This window comes from Carica papaya, chromosome 3 (assembly GCF_054855325.1).
Source record: "Carica papaya isolate Zhongbai chromosome 3, ASM5485532v1, whole genome shotgun sequence".
Classification (NCBI taxonomy): domain Eukaryota; kingdom Viridiplantae; phylum Streptophyta; class Magnoliopsida; order Brassicales; family Caricaceae; genus Carica; species Carica papaya.
Genome location: NC_142311.1, coordinates 31647783 through 31667229, shown reverse-complemented (window position 1 = coordinate 31667229; position 19447 = coordinate 31647783). Strand labels below are relative to the sequence as shown.

At 34.6% G+C, this 19447-nt stretch overlaps 3 protein-coding genes and 1 long non-coding RNA gene across 9 annotated transcripts; 3 read left to right on the top strand and 1 right to left on the bottom strand.

The window, feature by feature from the left end:
- The first annotated feature begins 1284 nt into the window (after positions 1-1284).
- LOC110819898 (putative disease resistance protein RGA1) lies at positions 1285-6698 on the top strand. Of its 3 annotated transcripts, none has more exons than XR_015818017.1 (3): positions 1285-4287; positions 4495-4728; positions 6574-6698. XR_015818017.1 is itself a non-coding variant. In XM_088216511.1 (3 exons), the coding sequence occupies exons 1-3, from the start codon at positions 1459-1461 to the stop codon at positions 4522-4524; spliced, it is 2499 nt and encodes an 832-aa protein (XP_088072637.1). In that variant the 5' UTR covers positions 1285-1458; the 3' UTR covers positions 4525-4964. The 3 variants fall into 3 exon arrangements, 2 of the variants coding, with proteins under 2 accessions (XP_088072637.1, XP_088072635.1); XM_088216511.1 differs by lacking the exon at positions 6574-6698 and having other exon boundaries at positions 1285-2738; positions 3099-4287; positions 4495-4964; XM_088216509.1 differs by lacking the exon at positions 6574-6698 and having other exon boundaries at positions 4495-4964.
- Positions 6348-10121, top strand: LOC110819900 (putative disease resistance protein RGA3). Its single transcript, XM_088216530.1, is given in 5 exon segments — positions 6348-6716; positions 6719-7180; positions 7182-7310; positions 7313-7921; positions 9834-10121. Coding segments are annotated over 4 exon segments (1125 nt in total). The 5' UTR covers positions 6348-6548; the 3' UTR covers positions 7679-7921; positions 9834-10121.
- A 3603-nt stretch (positions 10122-13724) lies between these two features.
- LOC110820003 (proline-rich receptor-like protein kinase PERK13) lies at positions 13725-17136 on the bottom strand. Of its 4 annotated transcripts, none has more exons than XM_022049372.2 (8): positions 16833-17136; positions 15670-15850; positions 15342-15574; positions 14946-15072; positions 14793-14864; positions 14519-14702; positions 14290-14422; positions 13725-14162 (listed from the first exon to the last, which is right to left on the bottom strand). In XM_022049372.2, exons 2-8 carry the CDS (start codon positions 15824-15826, stop codon positions 13911-13913), a joined length of 1158 nt encoding a protein of 385 aa, XP_021905064.1. In that variant the 5' UTR covers positions 15827-15850; positions 16833-17136; the 3' UTR covers positions 13725-13910. The 4 variants fall into 4 exon arrangements, with proteins under 4 accessions (XP_021905064.1, XP_021905061.1, XP_021905059.1 ...); XM_022049369.2 differs by lacking the exon at positions 16833-17136 and adding an exon at positions 15998-16717 and having other exon boundaries at positions 15670-15905; XM_022049367.2 differs by lacking the exon at positions 16833-17136 and adding an exon at positions 15998-16717.
- LOC110820005 (uncharacterized) lies at positions 16784-18020 on the top strand. The gene is made up of 2 exons (XR_002540783.2): positions 16784-16922; positions 17909-18020. It is a non-coding gene; the product is annotated as an uncharacterized LOC110820005 (long non-coding RNA).
- The last annotated feature ends 1427 nt before the right edge of the window (positions 18021-19447 follow it).

The following is a 19447-nucleotide window of genomic DNA, read 5'->3' as shown; positions in this document are numbered from 1 at the left end:
TGAGCAATAAACTCAACCCCATACTAAAGAGGAAGATTAACAAATTTGAAGGCGTACAAAATGGGGTGGAAGCAACAAACTCATGTTCTAGTATTGCGTCTTGTTTACACCGTCCATATTTATATTTCAACAAATTATTTTAAAGGAGTCGTGAAGATTAGAGAGTCAGAGATTAATTATATCATGTTTAAGTGCTAACCTTTGAACCCCTTGAAACTATACAAGGAGAGATAATGAAATATATTCTTTTATTATTAAATGACTGATGATTTTATGGATCAAATTAGTTGAATCCATTCTTCATGCAATTACTTCTTCTGTACATACCATAATAGGGTTTTGGAAAGTCAAAGTCAAAGAAAAATTCCTAATGATCAAAATTGTCCTATGCTAGAAACACATCTTTTAGTGATTACATTCATGCATCAATACATTTAGATTCTACTAAAATTGATTTTATCAATTAAATAACTTAACCTAATTTTTTATGTAATAAATTCTTTTGACTATCATAAAATAAAGTGCTTATTGAAAACTCTAAATGAATCTTTCTCTTGTTAGCTATAGATAACGTGTGCATATTACAACTTTACTTATATATTCATCATTACCAATTATTTGTAATGTTCGGTTGTCACTTTTAACTGTAACTTCCGTGTTTAAAAAATACTTTACAACTGATCGCATATAAATAAAAATGAATTTTTATCAAAATCAAAGCTAAAATCTACTTTTTGATGTGTAAAATTAAAAATATTAATTTTTAAATATTAATTAATTAATTTTTTATTTTTTAATATTATTACACAATAATAATTTTATTATAATTTTTATTTTTTAATTATTTTTTTAAGAGCATGTTGTATACATAAGGTAACATACATATTGATATATATGCATCAGACATTTTATACAATTTCTGTTTGTATATTATATAATATATATTTATTATTATATCCATATGTATTATTATTACTGTATAAAATAATTATCAAATTAAATTTAATTTTAATAGATTTTATATTACTTTATTATCCAAAACTATTTTACTAAATATACAATTTTTATTTTTCTTTACTCTCTTCTTACACTTTTTTAGTAATTTCAATATTAATAGTTATTTTAATCTAAGATTCAGTTTTTATTTTTTTTAAATGATAATAATTTTAAAGTTATTTTTATTAGACACGTTTACAGTTTATAACTAAAAATAATTTTAGTTAATAATTATTTTCACAGTAATTTTAAACTTAGTACAAAAGTAACTGCTATTGAAAAAACGCAGGCTTGATAATACAATGAATCTAAGGAATTGGTTGAAAGTCTCCTTCTTTCTCTGTTATTGATCAGGTTGTTTTCATTTAAATAAACTTTAGAAGAAGAAGAGAAACCATCTTTAAGCCGCTTGGTTTACTTCATCTAACTTCTTAATTTTGATTCCTTTATCATCTCCTAAGAATGGCTGATGCAATTGTATCTACAGTCCTAGAGCAGTTGGTTTCTATTGGTTACAACGAGGCGGAGCAAGAGATACGACTCGTTGTGGGTGTTAAAGATGAAGTCAAAAAGCTTACCCGCAATTTCAAGACCATTCAAGATGTGCTTGAAGATGCAGAGAAACGGTGGGTGAAGGAGGAGAACGTCAGGAACTGGTTAGAGGAACTAAAAGATGTTTCTTATGATTTGGATGACGTGTTGGATGAGTGGAATACTGCTCTGCTCAAATCAAAAGTTGAAGGTGAAGAAAAAAAGGTTGAGAATAGCTCCATACTCAAGGTATGCTCTTTTTTGCCCTCCTCTTGCTTTCGCATTAATCAAGCCATTGTGCGCCACGACATTGCCCACAAAATCACAAAGCTGAATGAGAGACTAGATGTTATCGCCAATGAGAGACTCAGGTATGGGTTTCAGTCTGGTGGAACGGAAACAATAGATCTTGAGCAACAAAAGACTACCTCTTTCATCGATGAATTTCAGGTGTGCGGTAGAGAAGAAAGTAAAAATAGAGTGGTGAGCATGCTGTTGGGAGAAAGTAGTCAAGAATCACCCTTCAAAGAAAGTAGTCAAGAATCAGGCTTCCAAACGATCTCCATTGTTGGAATGGGAGGATTGGGAAAGACAACTCTGGCTCAATTAGCCTTTAATGATAAGGATGTAAAGAAACATTTTGAAAAGAGGATATGGGTGTGTGTCTCAGACCCTTTTGATGAGATTAGGATTGCTAAGGCAATCCTTGAATCCATTATTGATAGCACCCCAAATCTAGTTGAATTAGAAAATCTACTGCAAGCAATACAACAATCTATTAAAAACAAGAAGTTCCTTCTTGTCATGGATGATGTGTGGAATGAAGATTCCTCACAATGGGAATGCTTTCAAAATTCTCTCAAGTGTGGTCTTCGAGGAAGTAAGATTTTGGTGACCACAAGGAATAAGAGTGTCGCAAATATCATGGGAACCAGAAGCACCCACATGTATTTCTTGGAGAAATTGTCAGAGGAAGAATGTTGGTCTGTGTTAAGCAACAAAGCTTTCTTCGATAGAACAGATGAAGAATGTGAGCATTTAGAAGACATTGGTAGGAAAATAGCACGCAAGTGTGATGGCTTACCTCTTGCTGCAAAGTTCCTTGGAGGTCTTTTGCAATTTAGGAGAACTAGAGATCAATGGCAGAGTGTATTAGATAACCAAATATGGGAGCTAAAAGAGGCTGAACAAAAGCTTTTTCCTCATTTTCAGTTGAGTTATTATGATTTACCTTCTGAAGTGAGGCAGTGTTTCTTATATTGTGCCGTCTTTCCAAAAGATTACGAGATAGATAGAAAGAAATTGATTAGATTATGGATGGCGCAAGGCTACCTTAAAGGCGATGATATGGAAATTATTGGTCAGGTGTACTTTGATAATTTGGCTATGCGCTCCTTTTTTCAAGACTTCAAAACAGATAAAACTGGTTTTGTATGCAAGATGCATGACGTAGTGTATGATTTTGCTCAATATTTGACGAAAAATGAATTTTTTTTAATAAACGCTGCTGATAATGAAGTGTACGATAATGAATTATATGAAAAAGTGCGTCATTCAATGATACTTTGCAGGTCAAACTTATCATTTCCTGTCTCTATTCACAAGTTAAAGAAGGTACGAAGCCTCTTGTTTAAGAATCTTTGGGGAAACTCTGAGACTGAAGAACAGCTGCTTGATTTATTTGGTCAGTTGACATGTCTTAGGTCATTGGATTTGAGCTGGCCTTATTACTCTATGAATTCTATCAGTAAGCTACCAAAAGAGGTAGGACAACTGATACATTTGAGGCTTCTCGACTTATCTTGGAATACAAGGTTAACAGAATTACCTGAATCTATATGTCATTTATACAATCTTCAAATTCTGAATATTCACGGGTGTTGTTATCTTAAAGAACTTCCTCTTGGGATGGGAAGACTAATCAACTTGAGGCATTTATATAACCTGCGAACTGATCGGCTAAAATTTGTTCCCAAAGGGTTGGGAAGATTAACTTCTCTCTGTACATTAAAATACTTGGTGGTGGGAGGCCATTGTAATGATGATGAAGCTATGACTTTAGGGGATCTGCAACAACTAAACAACCTTCAGGGCACTCTGCACATAAGTGGATTAGGAAACGTAAAAGGTATCCTGGAGGCTACAAATGCTCAGCTTGTAAATAAGAAACATCTTCATGATTTGGTGCTTAGATTTGATGGAGAGATAACAGACATAGAGCGAATCGATCATCTTCTTCTTCAAGCTCTGCAACCACCTTTGGACTTGGAAATTTTAGAAATACGTGGATATAAAGGGTCTACCATGTGTCCAAATTGGTTAATGCACCTGGCAAGGCTAAGGGAGCTTAAACTTTACTCCTTTCCAAATATTGAGCAGTTGCCTCCACTTGGGATCCTGCCGGCTCTCCAAGTGCTCCGTATTGGAAGCATGCCTAAAGTGAAAAAAGTGGGCCTTGAGTTTTTAGGAATAGGCACTCTTCCTTCTTCTTCTGCTTCCTTCCCTCAACTCCAAGATCTTACATTTGATTTCATGGAAAACTGGGAAGAGTGGGATTGTGAAATCCCACCAGGAACTGTTCATCACAATAATAGTAGTATCACCTGCACATTTATGGTGATGCCACGCCTCAGTTCTTTGCTCATTCGGAACTGTTTCAAGTTGAAGGAACTAAAACAGCCGTACGAGGATTTAAGAAAAGTCAGTCTTGAACACTTGAAGCATGACCTCGATGCAAGTGCAGCGGCTCTTAAATCAGAGGTTGGTTCTCTAACCATAATTTTTTTTTTTTCAGTTAGTACGACGCACTCAGCAAAAACTTTAGAAGGCTGCAGTCACAATTTTGTTGAGGTTCCATGTAAAATGCTATTTTTAATCTTAGATTTCACGTAAATTTTTTTGTTCTTAAGTTCATTTTTATGTGTTTCTATCTCTCTCTTTTTTCATGCTCTTTTCTTCTATGATTAGTGGCGACGTCGACGATGGATGTTCAAGTAGAAACTTCCCGAGGCGTGTTTCTCCTTCCCTCCACAGGCGCTATCAAGTGACGTGTCTGCTGCTGATACGGGACAGGCGTGTCTCTCCTTCCCTGTACAGGCGTTTCTCTTCTTCCCTCTACAGGCAGGCTCGAAGAACGTTCCTGCAGATTCAGGAATTAAATTTTACTGTCTTCTTCTCAGAAAGCATAGTCCTTGCTATAAGGTGGAGTTTAGTTTTATATAGAAGATCTCAGTCCCAAATGAAAACTTTAATTAACTTTGTTCCATTGATAAATACATAGTTGAACATCAAATGTGTTTGCCACTTTCTTTTCTAACCCTTCTTTGCTCCTTGTGTGGAGTGAATTGAACATATTCTTAAGTTGAATTAAATCATATTTGTCAAATGATGCAAATTTTATCTAGTCAGCTGGGCCAGTAAAAGTTATAATTACTTTATTTGCAACTCTTTGAAATTTTATTGTGATCGGCATGGCTTACCTGTGTTTTTATTTTTTATACATACTATGTAACTTTGATATTTACTCCCTAAATAGTTATAAATTAGTTCCTGCAGGATTATATAACTTTGATTTATTTGGAAAATATTCCCTTAGCTGCAAATATAGGAGATTCCAAAACCATATTTATATTTGATGATTTTTCAGAGGCTTTAAGTAATGATTTTTAAATTTTTAATGAACATTGTAATCCATACATTGTAATTTATAATTTTCAAGTTTCAAGGTGGCCAAATGCTGGTTTAATTCTTCCTTTGCTTCTGGAAATCCTTTTAGTCTATTTTCAAAAAGCAGAGCAGCTGATGGAGAGATCCAAAAGCCAAAACCATCTCTAAAAATGGTGTCTTTCGTTTAACCCTCTTCTATTCATAGGTCCTTCTATGTCCTTCAACCTCCAGGATGCTCCTGTTTTCACTCCTGATTCTGCAATCCAATCCTCTCTCGCTGTTGTTCCTCCCCAGGTTTCATATACTCTGTTTAATGTCTTCCTCAATTTTCTTTATTTCAGATGTGTGTATTGTTTATAGCATTTGGGTTTTTCATTATATGGTAGATAGACTGGTTGTGTATATGTAAATATCTGTGCACCATACATTTGTGCCAATCAAATTTTTGTCTGTGATGTGTGTATGACATGAAGGAGTTGATGGGTATCATGAAATCTATGTGTTTTAGCATCTTCGTATTTTTTACCAGATTATCTTTAAGAAATGCCTAACATATATCATCAGCCATATATGTAATCCCAGATTAAAGAGGTAGTTTAACAAATTTGAAGGTGTACAAAATTGTGCTTAAAGCAACAAGTCCACGCCCTAGTGTTATGTCTTGTTCCTACAATCCAAACATTAGTTACTTTCAATAAGAAAAAGTAATCCAAACATTAGGGTACTTCGACCCCCAAGTCGAGCACCCTCCACCTCCATCGGCTGTCTTCCACCCTCCCTGATCACCCTTCATTGTCCACCAATCACCTCTTTTTGCCATTGGCTTCCACCACTAATGACTGTCAGCCACCGCCCGTAGCGTGCCTCTATCTACTTCTAGCTGCCTTCCCTTGTCATTCATCGCCTGCCACCTGCTGTCCTATCATGCAACTAGTCATCGCCATCATTAAAAATTCAAACATTATTAAAATTAAAAAGCAATTGATTTTTATTTTTTAATATTATTATACAAATAGTAGATCGAAATAGAATTTTCATTTTTAATTAATTTTCAGTGTGTGTGTGTGTGTGTATATATATATATATATATCGTTATAAATATATGTTTATAGTTGTCATTTGGATAATTAAAAAGTCTCTTTTCTCCATTATTGATCAAGTTGTCACTAAATAAATCTAAATAAAATGATTATCAGAATTGACATCATCCACTTAATTTTTTTTTTTTGTAAGCACATCATCATTCATTTAATTAAACTTCAGAAGGAGAGAAACCATCTTTTCAGCCCCTTGGTTGACTTCATCACAACCCACATCTACCTTCTTAATTTTGATTTGTTTTCATCTCCTGAGAAATGGCTGATGCAATCCTATCTGCAGTCCTACAGCAGTTGGTTTCCATCGCTTACAGAGAGGCGGAGCAAGAGGTACGACTGGTTGTGGGTGTGAAGAGGAAGTCCAAAAGCTTACCAGCAATTTCCAGGCCATTCAAGATGTGCTTGAAGATGCAGAGAAACGATGGGTGAAGGAGGCTAAAGTCAGGAACTGGTTAGAGGGACTAAAAGATGTTTCTTATGATATGGAGGACGTGTTGGATGAGTCGAATACTGCTCTGCTCAAATTAAAAGTTGAAGGTGTAGAAACCAAGGTTGATAATGGCCCCATACTCAAGGTATGCTCCTTCTTGCCCTCCTCTTGCTTTTGCATCAACCAAGCCATTTTGCGCCACGACATTCCCCACAAAATCACAAAGCTGAATAAGAGATTAAATGCTCTCGCCAATGAGAGAATCAGGTATGGGTTTCAGTCTGGGAGGGAGACAGCAGATCTTGAGCGACAAATGACTAGCTCTGTCATTGATGAATTTCAGGTGCGCGGTAGAGAAGAAACTAAAAATAGAGTGGTAAGGATGCTGTTGGAAGAAAGAAGTCAAGAATCATCCTTTCAAACGATCTCCATTATTGGGATGGGAGGATTAGGAAAAACAAACCCTGGCTCAATTAGCCTTTAATGATAAGGATGTAAAGAAACATTTTGAAAAGAGGATATGGGTGTGTGTCTCAGATCCTTTTGATGAGATTAGGATTGCTAAGGCAATCATTGAATGCATATTAGAAAATTGACTGCAAGCAATACACAATGTATTAAAAACAAGAAGTTTCTTCCTGTCATGGATGATGTGTGGAATGAAGATTCCTCAAAATGGGCATGCTTGGAACATTCTCTCACGTGTGGTCTTCCAGGAAGTAGGATTTTGCTGACCACAAGGAAGGGGAGTGTTGCAAGTATCATGGGAAGCAGAAGCACCCACATGTATTTCTTGGAGAAATTGTCAGGGGAAGAATGTTGGTCTGTGTTTAGCCACATAGCTTTCTTCGGTAGAACAAATGAAGAATGCAAGCATTTAGAAGAGATTGGTAGGGAACTTGCGCGCAAGTGTAATGGATTGCCTCTTCCTGCAAAGTTCCTTGGAGGTCTTTTGTGATTTTGGAAAACTAGAGAACAATGGGAGAGTGTTTTAGATAACCGAATATGGGAGCTAAAAGAGGCTGAACAAGAGCTTTTTCCTCATTTGCTGTTGAGTTATTATGATTTGCCTTCTGAAGTAAGGCAGTGTTTCTTTTATTGTGCCATCTTTCCAACAGATTACAAGATATATAGGGAGAAGTTGATTAAATTATGGATGGCGCAAGGCTATCTTAAAGATGGTGTGGAGATTGTTAGTCAGGTATACTATGATAATTTGGCTATAAGCTCCTTTTTTCAAGACTTTGAAAATGGTCGTTTTGGATTCACATGCAAGATGCATGACATAGTGCATGATTTTGCTCAATTTTTGGCAAAAAATAAATGTTTTTTTATAGAAAATAGTGATACTGGAGTACCTAAAATAAAGTTTTTATGTAAAAAATACATCATTCAATGATGTTTGTTGAGTAAAATTCACCATTTTCTGTCTCTGTTTATAAGTTAAAGAAGTTACCAAGTCTCTTGGTTGAGTTCCCTCGCCATGAGTTTAAGACTGATAGACCACTACTTGATTTATTTGGCTAATTGACATGTCTTAGGTCATTGGATTTGAGCATGTCTATTAACTGGGGTAATTCAGTCAGTAAACTTCCGAAACAGGTAGGACAACTGATACATTTGAAATTTCTTGACTTGTCATGGAATTTAGACTTAACAGAATTTTCTGAATCTTTGTGTCATTTATGCAATTTTCAAATTCTGAATATTCATTGGTGTTGTGATCTTAAAAAACTTCCTCATGGGATGGGAACACTAATCAACTTGAGGCATTTAGATAACATGAGAACTGATAAGCTAACATTTTTTCCCAAAGGGTTGAGAAGATTAACTTCTCTTCGTAAGAGCTGGTGGTGAGAGAGAATAGTAATGATGATGAAGCTATGACTCTAGGGGATCTGCAATAACTAAACAACCTTTGGGACACTCTCCACATAAGGGGATTAGGAAACATGAAGGATGTCCAAGAGGCTACTAATGCTCAACTTCTAAATAAGAAACATCTTCATGACTTGGAGCTTACATTTGATGGACTGATAACAGACATAGAGAGAACTGATCATCTTCTTCTTGAAGCCCTTCAACCACCTTTAGACTTGTAATTTTTAAAAATTGATGGATATAGGGGGCCTACTATGTATCCAAGTTGGTTAATGCAACTGGCAAGGCTAAGGGAGCTTAAACTTCACTCCTTTATAAATATTGAGCAGTTGCCTCCACTTGGAATCCTGCCAGCTCTTCAAGTGCTCGATTTTAGAGGCATATCTAAAGTGAAAAAAGTGGGCCTTGAGTTTTTAGGAATAGGGAGTCTTGCATTTTCTTCTTCTTCTACTGCCTTCCCTCAACTCCAAGATCTTAACTTTGATTGCATGGAAAATTGGGAAGAGTGGGATTATGAAATCACAATAGGAACTGTTTATCATAGTATTAGTAGTACAAGTACCTGCACATTTATAGTAATGCCATGCCTCAGTTCTTTGAGCATTTCGTGCTGTGACAAGTTGAAGGACTACTACAAGATTTGCCAGGATTTAATAAAAGTCACTACTACATAACTCTTGATGGATCTATTTTCTGCAACCGTAGTAGTTATTGGTTGGTTCTCTAACCATAATTTCTTCTTATACCAGCATTCATTTTTTAGTTAGTAAAATCACTTTGCAAAAATTGTTAAAGGCTGTGGTCACAACTTTGTTGGGTTTCCATATAAAACACTATCATTCATCTCAGATTTCACATAAATTCTTCGTCCATCTTTTTTTTTTCTTGAGTTCATCTTTATGTGTTTCTATCTCTATCTTTTCATGCTCTTTTCTTCTATGATTAGTGGAAACAGGAGCAAGATTTCACCAATATGAATCAAAGGGTTTTAAAGCTAACAAAAAGCAGACAACATTTTAAAATAATTCAAAAGATATTTAGTCATCAAAATTGAACTGTCTTGTTCTCAGAAAGCATAATCATTGCGATTTTGTCCTTCCGTAACAATAGCTAGAACATAGAGGTTAGTTTTACATAGAATATCTCAATCCCGTATGAAAATTTTGCTTAAGTTTGTTTCGTTGATAAATGCATAGTTAAACACTAAATTTGTCTAACATTTTTTTATGCAGAGCATATGATGAAAGCATTCAATCTAGAAAAGAATGATGAACTACTCAGAACTGAGAACAGGGATATAATATATATGTATAGTATTTCTGTGGCTATCTTTTGTAACCATTATTTGCTTCTAGTGTGGAGTGAATGGAGCATATTCTAAAGTGGAAGAAAATCATATTTGTCTAATAATGCAAATTTTGTTTAGCCAGTTTGGCCCATAATAGTTGTAAGTACTTTATTTGCAACTCTTTGAAATTTTAGTGTGATGATTAGAGCCCCTAATCCCTTGATTGACATGATTTACCTGTGTTCTTATTTTTTTGGTTAGTAGTTTATTTAGACCCCATACAATTAATATTTATATCATGATATAAATATGGGTATGGTATAAAGACTAAATGATTTATAGGGATTTAGTATAAAAAACCATATCTGGTATAAAAAATTCATGAGTTTTATATGATGCCATACTATAGAATAGAATAAATGCTGTATGATTTATATGTAGTCATACAAGGTTTGGTAACTATATGGTGTTTATAACTTTATATACTTGTACATGTCTTAGTATAAATACCATATGGTTTCTATAACAAGATATAGGGGTTAGGATTAGCAATATATCTTGATATATTAGACACAGAATGAAGAAAAGAATTGAAATATGAAATTCTAAAACATATTCATTTAATTGTCCATTGAATTTTAGAAATGATATAATTTTTTGGAAAAAAAAAATGTTTCAAGAAAATTCTGAATTAGATCAAAACCTAGCTTAATTCATTCGTTTAAACTAATTTTCTTCTAAAACCTATAAAAATTTATAATAAACTAGTGCTTGCAGGATTATGTAACTTTGATGGAAAAGATTCCCTTAGCTGCAAACGTAGGAGAGACCAACACCATATTTATACTTGATGATCTTTCATAAATTGTAAGTAATGATTTATAAATTTTAAATGAACAATTGTAATTTATAATCCTTAAGTTTGAAGTTGCCAAATGCTGGTTTAATTCTTCCTTAAATCTTAGTAGTCTATTGTAAATTTAGGCTAAAGGCAGAGCTGCTGATGGAGAGATCACAAAAACCAAAAGCATCCCTAAAAATGGAGTCTTTCGTTTAACCCTCGTCTATTTATAGGTCCTTCTCTGTCCTTCAAACTGCAGGATGCTCCTGTTTTCACTCTGATTCTGCAATCCTATCCTCTCTTACTGTTATTCCTCCAGAGGTTTCACCAACTCTGTTAATTTCTTCCTTAATTTTCTTTATTTAGCAAATTTGTACAAACTCACAGTTATTACCACCATATGTTGTTCATCAATCTTCCGAATATCTTCTTATACATATAATTTTAGATGTGGGTATTGTTTATAGCATTTGGGTTTTTTATTATATCGTAGACTGGTTGTGTATATGTAAATATCTGTGCACCATACGTTTGTGCCAATCAAATTTTTGTCTGTGATGCGCGTATGACATGAAGGAGATGATGGGTATCATGAAATCTATGTATGTTAGCTTGGAGTGATGTGTAAGGAAAATATTTTAGTAGGGTAACCTAAGATCTTTATGGACCCTGCTTCTTCATCCATCATGGATCTTTATCTGACAAAGAGAAGGCAGGGAATCTTGTGTGGTAATTTCAAAGCGGTGAGGAGAAGAAGAATTACTTGTGGCATGCTTGCTTGTATTTGATCTCGTGTTAAAACAAGTATAGTGTCAGGCTACAGTTATTAACTATAAAATAACTGGGTGAAACTTAGATGTTTGGATCAACTTATTATTTGGTTAGTAAGGAGCTTTATAAGCTCTCTAAAAAAACTTTTAACTCTTCAACATATTTGGGTGTAAGTATGAAAGAATTATGACTAGATAACTAGATAAGCTCTCGCAACAATAATTTTAGAAAGTAGGTAAGGAGCAGCTTAGCTTTTACTTTATAGACACTAGAAAATGCTGCTTTTGACTTGGTAAGTGATGATCATCATATAAACTATTTTGGATTGGCATAAACGATCTGAAATCTCGGATGATGCAAGAGAGGTTCACTAGAACTATAGAATAAAGAGCTGTGTCTTTGTGTGTGCATGTATACATATATGTATATATATATATATATATTAAGAAAAGAGATATTATGCATTGATGTGGTCAGACACAAGTAGTTTCTTTTCCGTGTCGAAGAAAACGCTTTTACAGTTGATTGTCTTCTTCAATTCAAGCATTGTTTTAACTGTTTTTATGTTTTTCATGTTCACATAAAATTTTAGCTGATTTAGATTGAGCCTCACAAAGATTTTCTTCTATAGTTGATGTGTCTGTGACATTAATTCAACATTTGCTTTCATGTGATGTGGATTTGAAGGACTGATCCATCCGGTCCTCCAAATCAAAGCAATTTGTTTGTCAAAATCATTGTTCTTACTGTTTTTCTTCACTTAGATGGCTTAGTTGACATGAATTGAGAGCAGTATCTGGACTATGGGACAAGCATGGCCACATGCAGTACCCATCATCTCTATTTGGACAAGTCACTGCTATTATAAGTTCCTTTGCTTGCCTTTTGGACTGGTCGTGGAACAAACCAGCAAGTAGAGCTGTTAAGGTCATTTTAATGGTATCCTATGAACTGAAGTTGGAGATTGTCCTAAATTTCAGTTCTATAAAAAGAAACCTGTTGACTATAAATAATCAAAAGAAAATTTTCCATTTATGATCTGTTCACTGTCCAAGCAAGTTAAGAACTTCCCTTCGTGGAAAATGGAAACTAGGAAACTTACCTCAGGAACAGGTTATATAATTTTTGCACCTCATGAACCAATGATTATACCTTTTACATTAGTGAGGCTGTTTCTGCACTTCTCCTTTTGGCTACACCAATTTGGATGGATTGCTGCCTTCAAGTCAATAAATAAAGCAACTTGGATGAGATTGCTGCATTTCCACATATTTTACATCTTGTCACATTGATTATCTGCTTTTTGGCTGTTGCCTTTACACTAAACAGCTGTATCTATAATAAAATGCTGCCACCAGAAATTTATGAAAATGCTTGAGTTAAAGGCAACAGTAGATAGGAGAAGCACACAGACTCCTTTTGGCAAGAGTATTGAAGCTATCTCATAAACATGTTATATCCAAATGTGGTGAATTATTTTTCTTCTCTGAATATTTTGGTTAGAGCTGTTTTTCTGTAAGATATTAAAACCTTTATTCTCGCTAGATAAGGGAAGAACATAGAATTTCATGCACAAAATTGCTTCGAGAACTACAATAGTGTCTTGGATACATTGTGAGGATGCTCAACTGGCTGCCAAGAACAGCTTATCAAGTGTATGATAATGTCCACATCATTTTGAGTAATTGACGCTTTCAAACATTCTCATATTCATTGCAAATGCGTGATGAGAATAGCTAAGCCTTTTTGGCAAGATGCTCGGTTTACAAGTTTTTGGACCTTCTGGCTAGAAAGGAATTACAGAGTTTTCGAATGTCAATCACTCCAAATCCAATTTCTCTAAGAGAAAATGACCATTTTAACCTCATTATGGACAAAGGTTAATAGGTAATTTCTTAATATTCACCGGAATTGGAAGGCAAAAATAGTTTGACTTTTACGATTTGGTTGTCATACAATTCAGTAATTTGTTTTGTTTCAGAATTTTTATAAGTGAAGTCTCCAGGAGAATATCTTATTCTTCACTATTTTAAACTATTTCTTTTTATTTCTAATAATTGTTTCTCTAAAAAAAAGTTATCATATCATTAGGTTGATACCGCAAAAATTCAATAAAAAATTTTGAGATTGATTGTTGAAAATGAGTTAAAACTCTTTACGATAAATGGTTTGAACTATTTTTTAGGTAGATAATATTTCATATCTTCTTGGAGTAGTTGAAAATGTTTCTCATAATGAACAGCTATTATTTTTCATAATTAACAAATAAATTGATGCTTGAATATCAATTCCTTTACAGCTGTTTTACATTTCTCTTTGAAACAATGTAAACCAGAAGTAGTTGTTGGATTTACTAAGTTTAGACTTAGCACAAACATATAATGAACACCAAGAATTGTAATTTTCTTTTCATTTTGACATAAACAGCTCGCTGCCTAGAGTGATTGTGGCAGTACCCTCACCCATAACTGTTGTTAGCTCCATCTCCTTCTCATGAATCCTTTCGAGCTCAGTAACTACCATTTCCGTTTTTGGTCTACTTCTTCCTGGAAAGCTCATGCATTTTAGCATTAGTCTGATCAAATCCCTCATTCCCTCTGCTGTGAAGCTTCCAAGTAGGCGATGATCCACGAAAGTGTTTGAACTCAATCTTGATCTCACCTTCACGAATAGAAGCCAATGATTGTTGTATTAGCTCCTTGGACATTTTCTTCCTCTGGGATGTGTGTGTGTGTATAGAACAGCAAACAAGAGAAACTTTTTACTGAAGAAAATAGCAATTACATACCCACTGAATCAAGCTTTCATTAGATCCCAATGAATCAACATACAGAGCCTCCTGACCTGTTACAAGCTCCAAGAGAAATACTCCAAAGCTGTAAATGTCACTTGCATCAGTGAAGGTCCCTGATACTCCTACCCTGAACATCACAACATGATTATGAAAATGACTACAGGTGACAGCTAATTAATCCTTCCATAAACAAGCAAAATGCAATCAGATGGAATTTGTTTACTCTGGGTCCAGGAAAACACTGACTCTAGATGTGTGAGATGGACCTGCTTCTTCTACTTTTTCAAGTAGCTTTGAGATTCCAGCATCTGCAACCTTAGCATTAAAGTTCTCATCAACCAAGACATTAGCAGTCTTGAAATTCTTGTGAACCAAGGGAGGTTTAAGGCTGTGCAAATGGCATAAACCTGCAATTTTTTTTTTTTCAAATTGAACTTCAATGGAGTCTTTCTCATCTTTTGCCTTCAAAATTTCTCATCAGAACTGTTCGAGTTTACCTCTAGCGGCTCCAAGAGCTATTGATAGTCTCTGTTTGAACTCTAATCGAGTAGATGACTCTACTCCAGTATCTGCAAAATTGTGTATTATTACTGGAAACAGTAGTATTTACATCATGAACAAACTAATATAAACTGCTAAAAGATTCATACCATACAGGTGATTGCACATGCTGTCATTTGGTAAGTATTCATATACTAGCATTTGATATCCACTCTCTTGGCAATACCCTAAAAGACTAACTACATGGCGATGCCTAATCTCTGACAGATAAGTTACCTGCATGAAATATATTTACAGCTATTAAATATAATCATTTCTAGCTCAAACATATATATACATATATATATATATTATATCCTTTGAGAAATCAAAGTAACTGTATCTCTTACTATTTTAATGTGTCAAACAAAAAAAAAAAACATTCTCCGAGTTCACTGCATAAGTTATATAGTGGTCGAATCTTCAAGTTAAGCCTAATTACAAAAAAATGGGGTTAATAGAGACCTTGAGTATCAGTTTGAACATGAGTTGGAACTTTCTTATACCTCTGCAACAAATGCCTGTCGAGGATTTCCTGGCCGCCTTTTGATAGCTACAACTGTATCACGGAGCAAGCCTTTGTAAACCTGACCAAAATTTCCATATCCTATCAGATTATTTTCACTGAATTGCTTGGTGGCTTGTGCCAACTCTTCCTCCGAGAATTGCCTTGCTCCCTGTGGCCCAAACAGGGGCTGGCCTCCACTGGAGCTGGCTCCACCTCCCCTATTCCACTCCGCTGTAATGCAGCAAACAGATTCACAGACAAGAGAAGGTATTTGATTAGCTATTAGAAAAGGTTCTCAATTTTTTTTTCTTTTAGCAGGGTATTACCTTGTGCTGATGGATCTGAGGAGCCTGTTTCGGAGTTCTTATTTGAGAAATATTTGCAATGTGATTTGCAGAACCAAATGATTCCAATGACTATAACAACAAATGCAAGTGCTCCTGCTGAACCTCCAATTATGTAAGTTGCATATGGCTTCGACATCTTCGAAAAACTTGCACATTGAAACTGCCACACCAGAATATATGCTTTTCAGTTTCAGTATTAAACAAGCTGAGGATGCCTATTTCAACAGCAAAATGAAGGAGCCATTGCATCATTCAACCCTGCAACTGGAGACCAGATTTGATATATGGAAATTTGAGATTTCACTACCTGTACTGTAATTTCAACCACGAATCGAATACTACTTCTGACTTGATACGGCTATTGTTTACGGTGGCATTATATCAACAGCTAGCACTTGAAGCGCTTGGTGTCGGACAGGTATTCAGAAAGACACTGGCGTGACATTAAGCATCCATTTTGGGAATAGTTATTTGGGATGTCAATGCGGCTGATAATCCTAAATGGTCCAGACTTGTCTCTGTTTTTAATTTTCTCATTTGAAGGGATCGATAAGAGATAGAGCAGGAGGCAAACAAGTAAAACTCAAGCAGAAGTTATTACTCTATTTCTTACCACTGATAGAGTTTCATGGTGGGATATATAATTTGGCACTGACTACTCCACAGAAACCTCACAATCAGTCTCTCCTAAGTAAAAAGAAAGACAAGATGAAGTACCTGGTGCAGATGGAAAAGGCACGTTAGAATTTCCCTGGTTGTGGTGCATGGCAAGAAGTTCTGTCAGGTGAAAGAGAAAAGACCTATGGAGTGACAATATAAGACATAGCCGAGAAATTATTAAAGCTCAGTGAGCTAGGTAGCTGTGTAGCAGCTGAGCAAGAATCTTTGTCCGCCAGAAAATGAATACCCATGTGGGAGTGGTGTTGTTACCAACTGTAAAAATGTTTTATTGATTTTACTACGTGGATATGGACGGGTAAGAAAGTGACATAAGTTGGAGGGGCACTGGAAGACATAATTATTGAAGGGGATCAAAAGAAAAGGTAGTTATCAGACTACCAATTTCAAGTCTCTTCCCTGAATTCACTATCTTCCTTTTTGCCTCTTTTTGTCATCTGATCTGGAAAGAAAAGAGATGGTACCTGTTTTGAGGTACGCAGAGATGGGATTCCTCCTCTGATGGGGTCATGACAGCTGCGCCAAACAAGACATTACCACACCAGATTTAGCAGGTCCTCAATTTTTCCATGGCATACAAGAATCAGAGATGTTGTTGGTTTTATTACTTGAGAATTGATATTTGCTGTCTTTGCCAATTAGGAAATTGAATTTTCCTCTCCCTTCTGCCTGCTTTTGGGCATATTTATTTCTTGTACGTTTATGGCTTAGCTGTGATAGAAGGGTGGGGAAGCTCATTGAGCTGTAACTCTCTCTCTCTCTCTCTCTCTCTCTCTCTCTCTCTCTCTCTCTCTCTCCCTTTCCCATTTATTTATTTTGTTGTTCTCCTAAATTTGGTGTCTTTTTAATTGGGCTGTAAACAAAAAGGGCATTGGTTAAAAAAAGGGTTGTCATCTTGTGCATCTCTGTAAACTGAAATACAGGATCAATTCATAAATAAAGAAAAGACTTGTACAGAAGAGGACATGTCAGAAAGAGAGAGAGAGAGAGAGAGAGAGAGAGAGGAGGAGAAGGGAGGTTGATTTGTTCAATGGTATGTTGTTTGGATACACATGTTGTCTGAGCGTGGCAGCAACAAACAAATAGTAATCTCAGTAGATAGCCTGGCCTGATTTCCTTGACTTAATTGTTCTTGTTCTTGTTATGAACTCTTTTGTTATCTTCATTGGATGAATGAACCTATTATAACACCCCCCAAAGAAAAAAAAACATTAAAAAATTACAATTAATTATTCATTTCCTCTCCTACTTTAGTACATTACTTTGTTTCTGATCATTGAGTAACCTGCCAGAGTAGTCAAAGACTGATCTTTCTATTATATATATTATCTATACATGCTTTTGTTTTGTGTAGTCCAAATGAGATCTGTTTCATGGGGGACCATCTTACCTCTGCCCTGTGTGGTTAATTAAACCAGGAGGCTGTAGTAGTTAACAATGGAGTCGGTGTAATCTTAGGATCTGCTTTTGTGGTCCATTATTCTCTACTCAATTTACCTGGAGGATCTGATTTTTCTTTTATTTTTTCTTTTACATGCAGGAAAATGATTGTTGTGGGCAATCCAATACAGGATCAATGCTATTTTGCTTTTCTTTTCCCTCTTTTACACTCTAATATCACCTGACATAATCTAAATTTGTTTCTTCGAGAACATGATATTTTTCTGAAAGTGTTCTCTGGTCAAATATTCACGGATTAAACCAAACATCATCCATACATAAATTTTTGAAAACTATACATATAGGCATAATGTTCAGCTAATCACGCATCTTTTATTCAGCTTTTTTCTCTCTTTCTCTCTTTCTCTAGACAGATTTATGTTACCTGAAAACCTTGAATCATTAATCACTGTCTGCTCTCACCTTCAGATTCTTAAGTAGCAAGAAAAGAAAAGACAAATTATCAATAAGCAAATAGTTGAAAAGCAGTAAATAGTTTTGTTAGTGGGCTCTCCTTACTTCTGCAGACAAATATAAAGAAGCTTGTTACCTTAACAAACAAAATCATGATAACCAAAACAGTGCAGTCAAAAAATTTGGCCCTCCTTTGTTCCCCCCCCCAACCCTTTTTTCCCCTTTGTTTTTTACCCTAAGATTATCTTGATACCAACTTTCCCACACAAAAATTCAATTTCTTTTCATATTATTTTAAGATTATACTTTCTTTTTCATAATTTTATTTTAAAAAAAAAAAATCATTTTTTAGTCGGTAAACACGTATGTACTCGTCACAACACAGTTTTCTAACGAGAATACATGAAAACGTATAATTTTACTTAAATTTTAAACTTTTAAATGAAACGTACGTACCATTCATTCAAAAACTTCTCGGTAAGTACAAGACTTAAGTCCTATATTAAGATAAAGAACGTATCTTCGTACAAGTAGATTACTTTTTTTTTTTTTTCTTCTGAGTACCCAGAATAATGAAAGAAAAAGACAAATCGAAAATAAAAACAAAAGTGTAAAAATTGAAATGGAAAAACACAAGACAGGGTGGAGATCTGATGAGATGCTTGACCCCAATATGATTAACACGAATCTGGAAAATGGTTTTATATGGTCAAGATTTGAATTGAGAAAAGAAAATGTTTTTCAAGTTTATATGCTTTTTTTTTAGATTTGAAATTTCATGTGGGTTTTTTGTATTCAAATACTTTTACTGTTACTGATAATTGTCGGCGGCGTACAGGGAAATCTGATGTAATTGGCACCAAAGCTTTTGAAAATTCTTTTTTCTGAATTTTTGAAATGATGCTTCCAAATAAGACGTGTTATGTTGAAAATTTGTCTCCATCTAATCTCATGCAATTAATTATAGTTATAAGAAAATTCAAATTATTTTATCAAAAATATTTTATAAGATAATTATAAAAATATAATTTATAATGTAATATATTACACATATTAATTCTTAAATTTACAAATTGCATTTTAAGATACACCACTCATGTTTGAATTATTTCTAAAATTAATAATTATGTGTATATAAGTTTTTTTTTTTTTCTTTGCAACTTATGAAATGATAAAATATATATATATGTACAAAATTATATTTAAATTATCATATTTTATTCCT

Bases quoted from the DNA above. Each gene is read 5' to 3' on its own strand.
- LOC110819898 (XM_088216509.1), top strand. From the start codon at position 1,459: ATGGCTGATGCAATTGTATCTACAGTCCTAGAGCAGTTGGTTTCTATT. The intron at 4,288-4,494 runs GTTGGTTCTCTA...TTCTATGATTAG, and splicing joins CAGCGGCTCTTAAATCAGAG to TGGCGACGTCGACGATGGAT.
- LOC110820003 (XM_022049372.2), bottom strand. From the start codon at position 15,826: ATGTCGAAGCCATATGCAACTTACATAATTGGAGGTTCAGCAGGAGCA. The intron at 15,073-15,341 runs GTATAAGAAAGT...TATTTCATGCAG, and splicing joins GACAGGCATTTGTTGCAGAG to GTAACTTATCTGTCAGAGAT. The intron at 14,703-14,792 runs GTAAACTCGAAC...AAAAAATTGCAG, and splicing joins AGCTCTTGGAGCCGCTAGAG to GTTTATGCCATTTGCACAGC.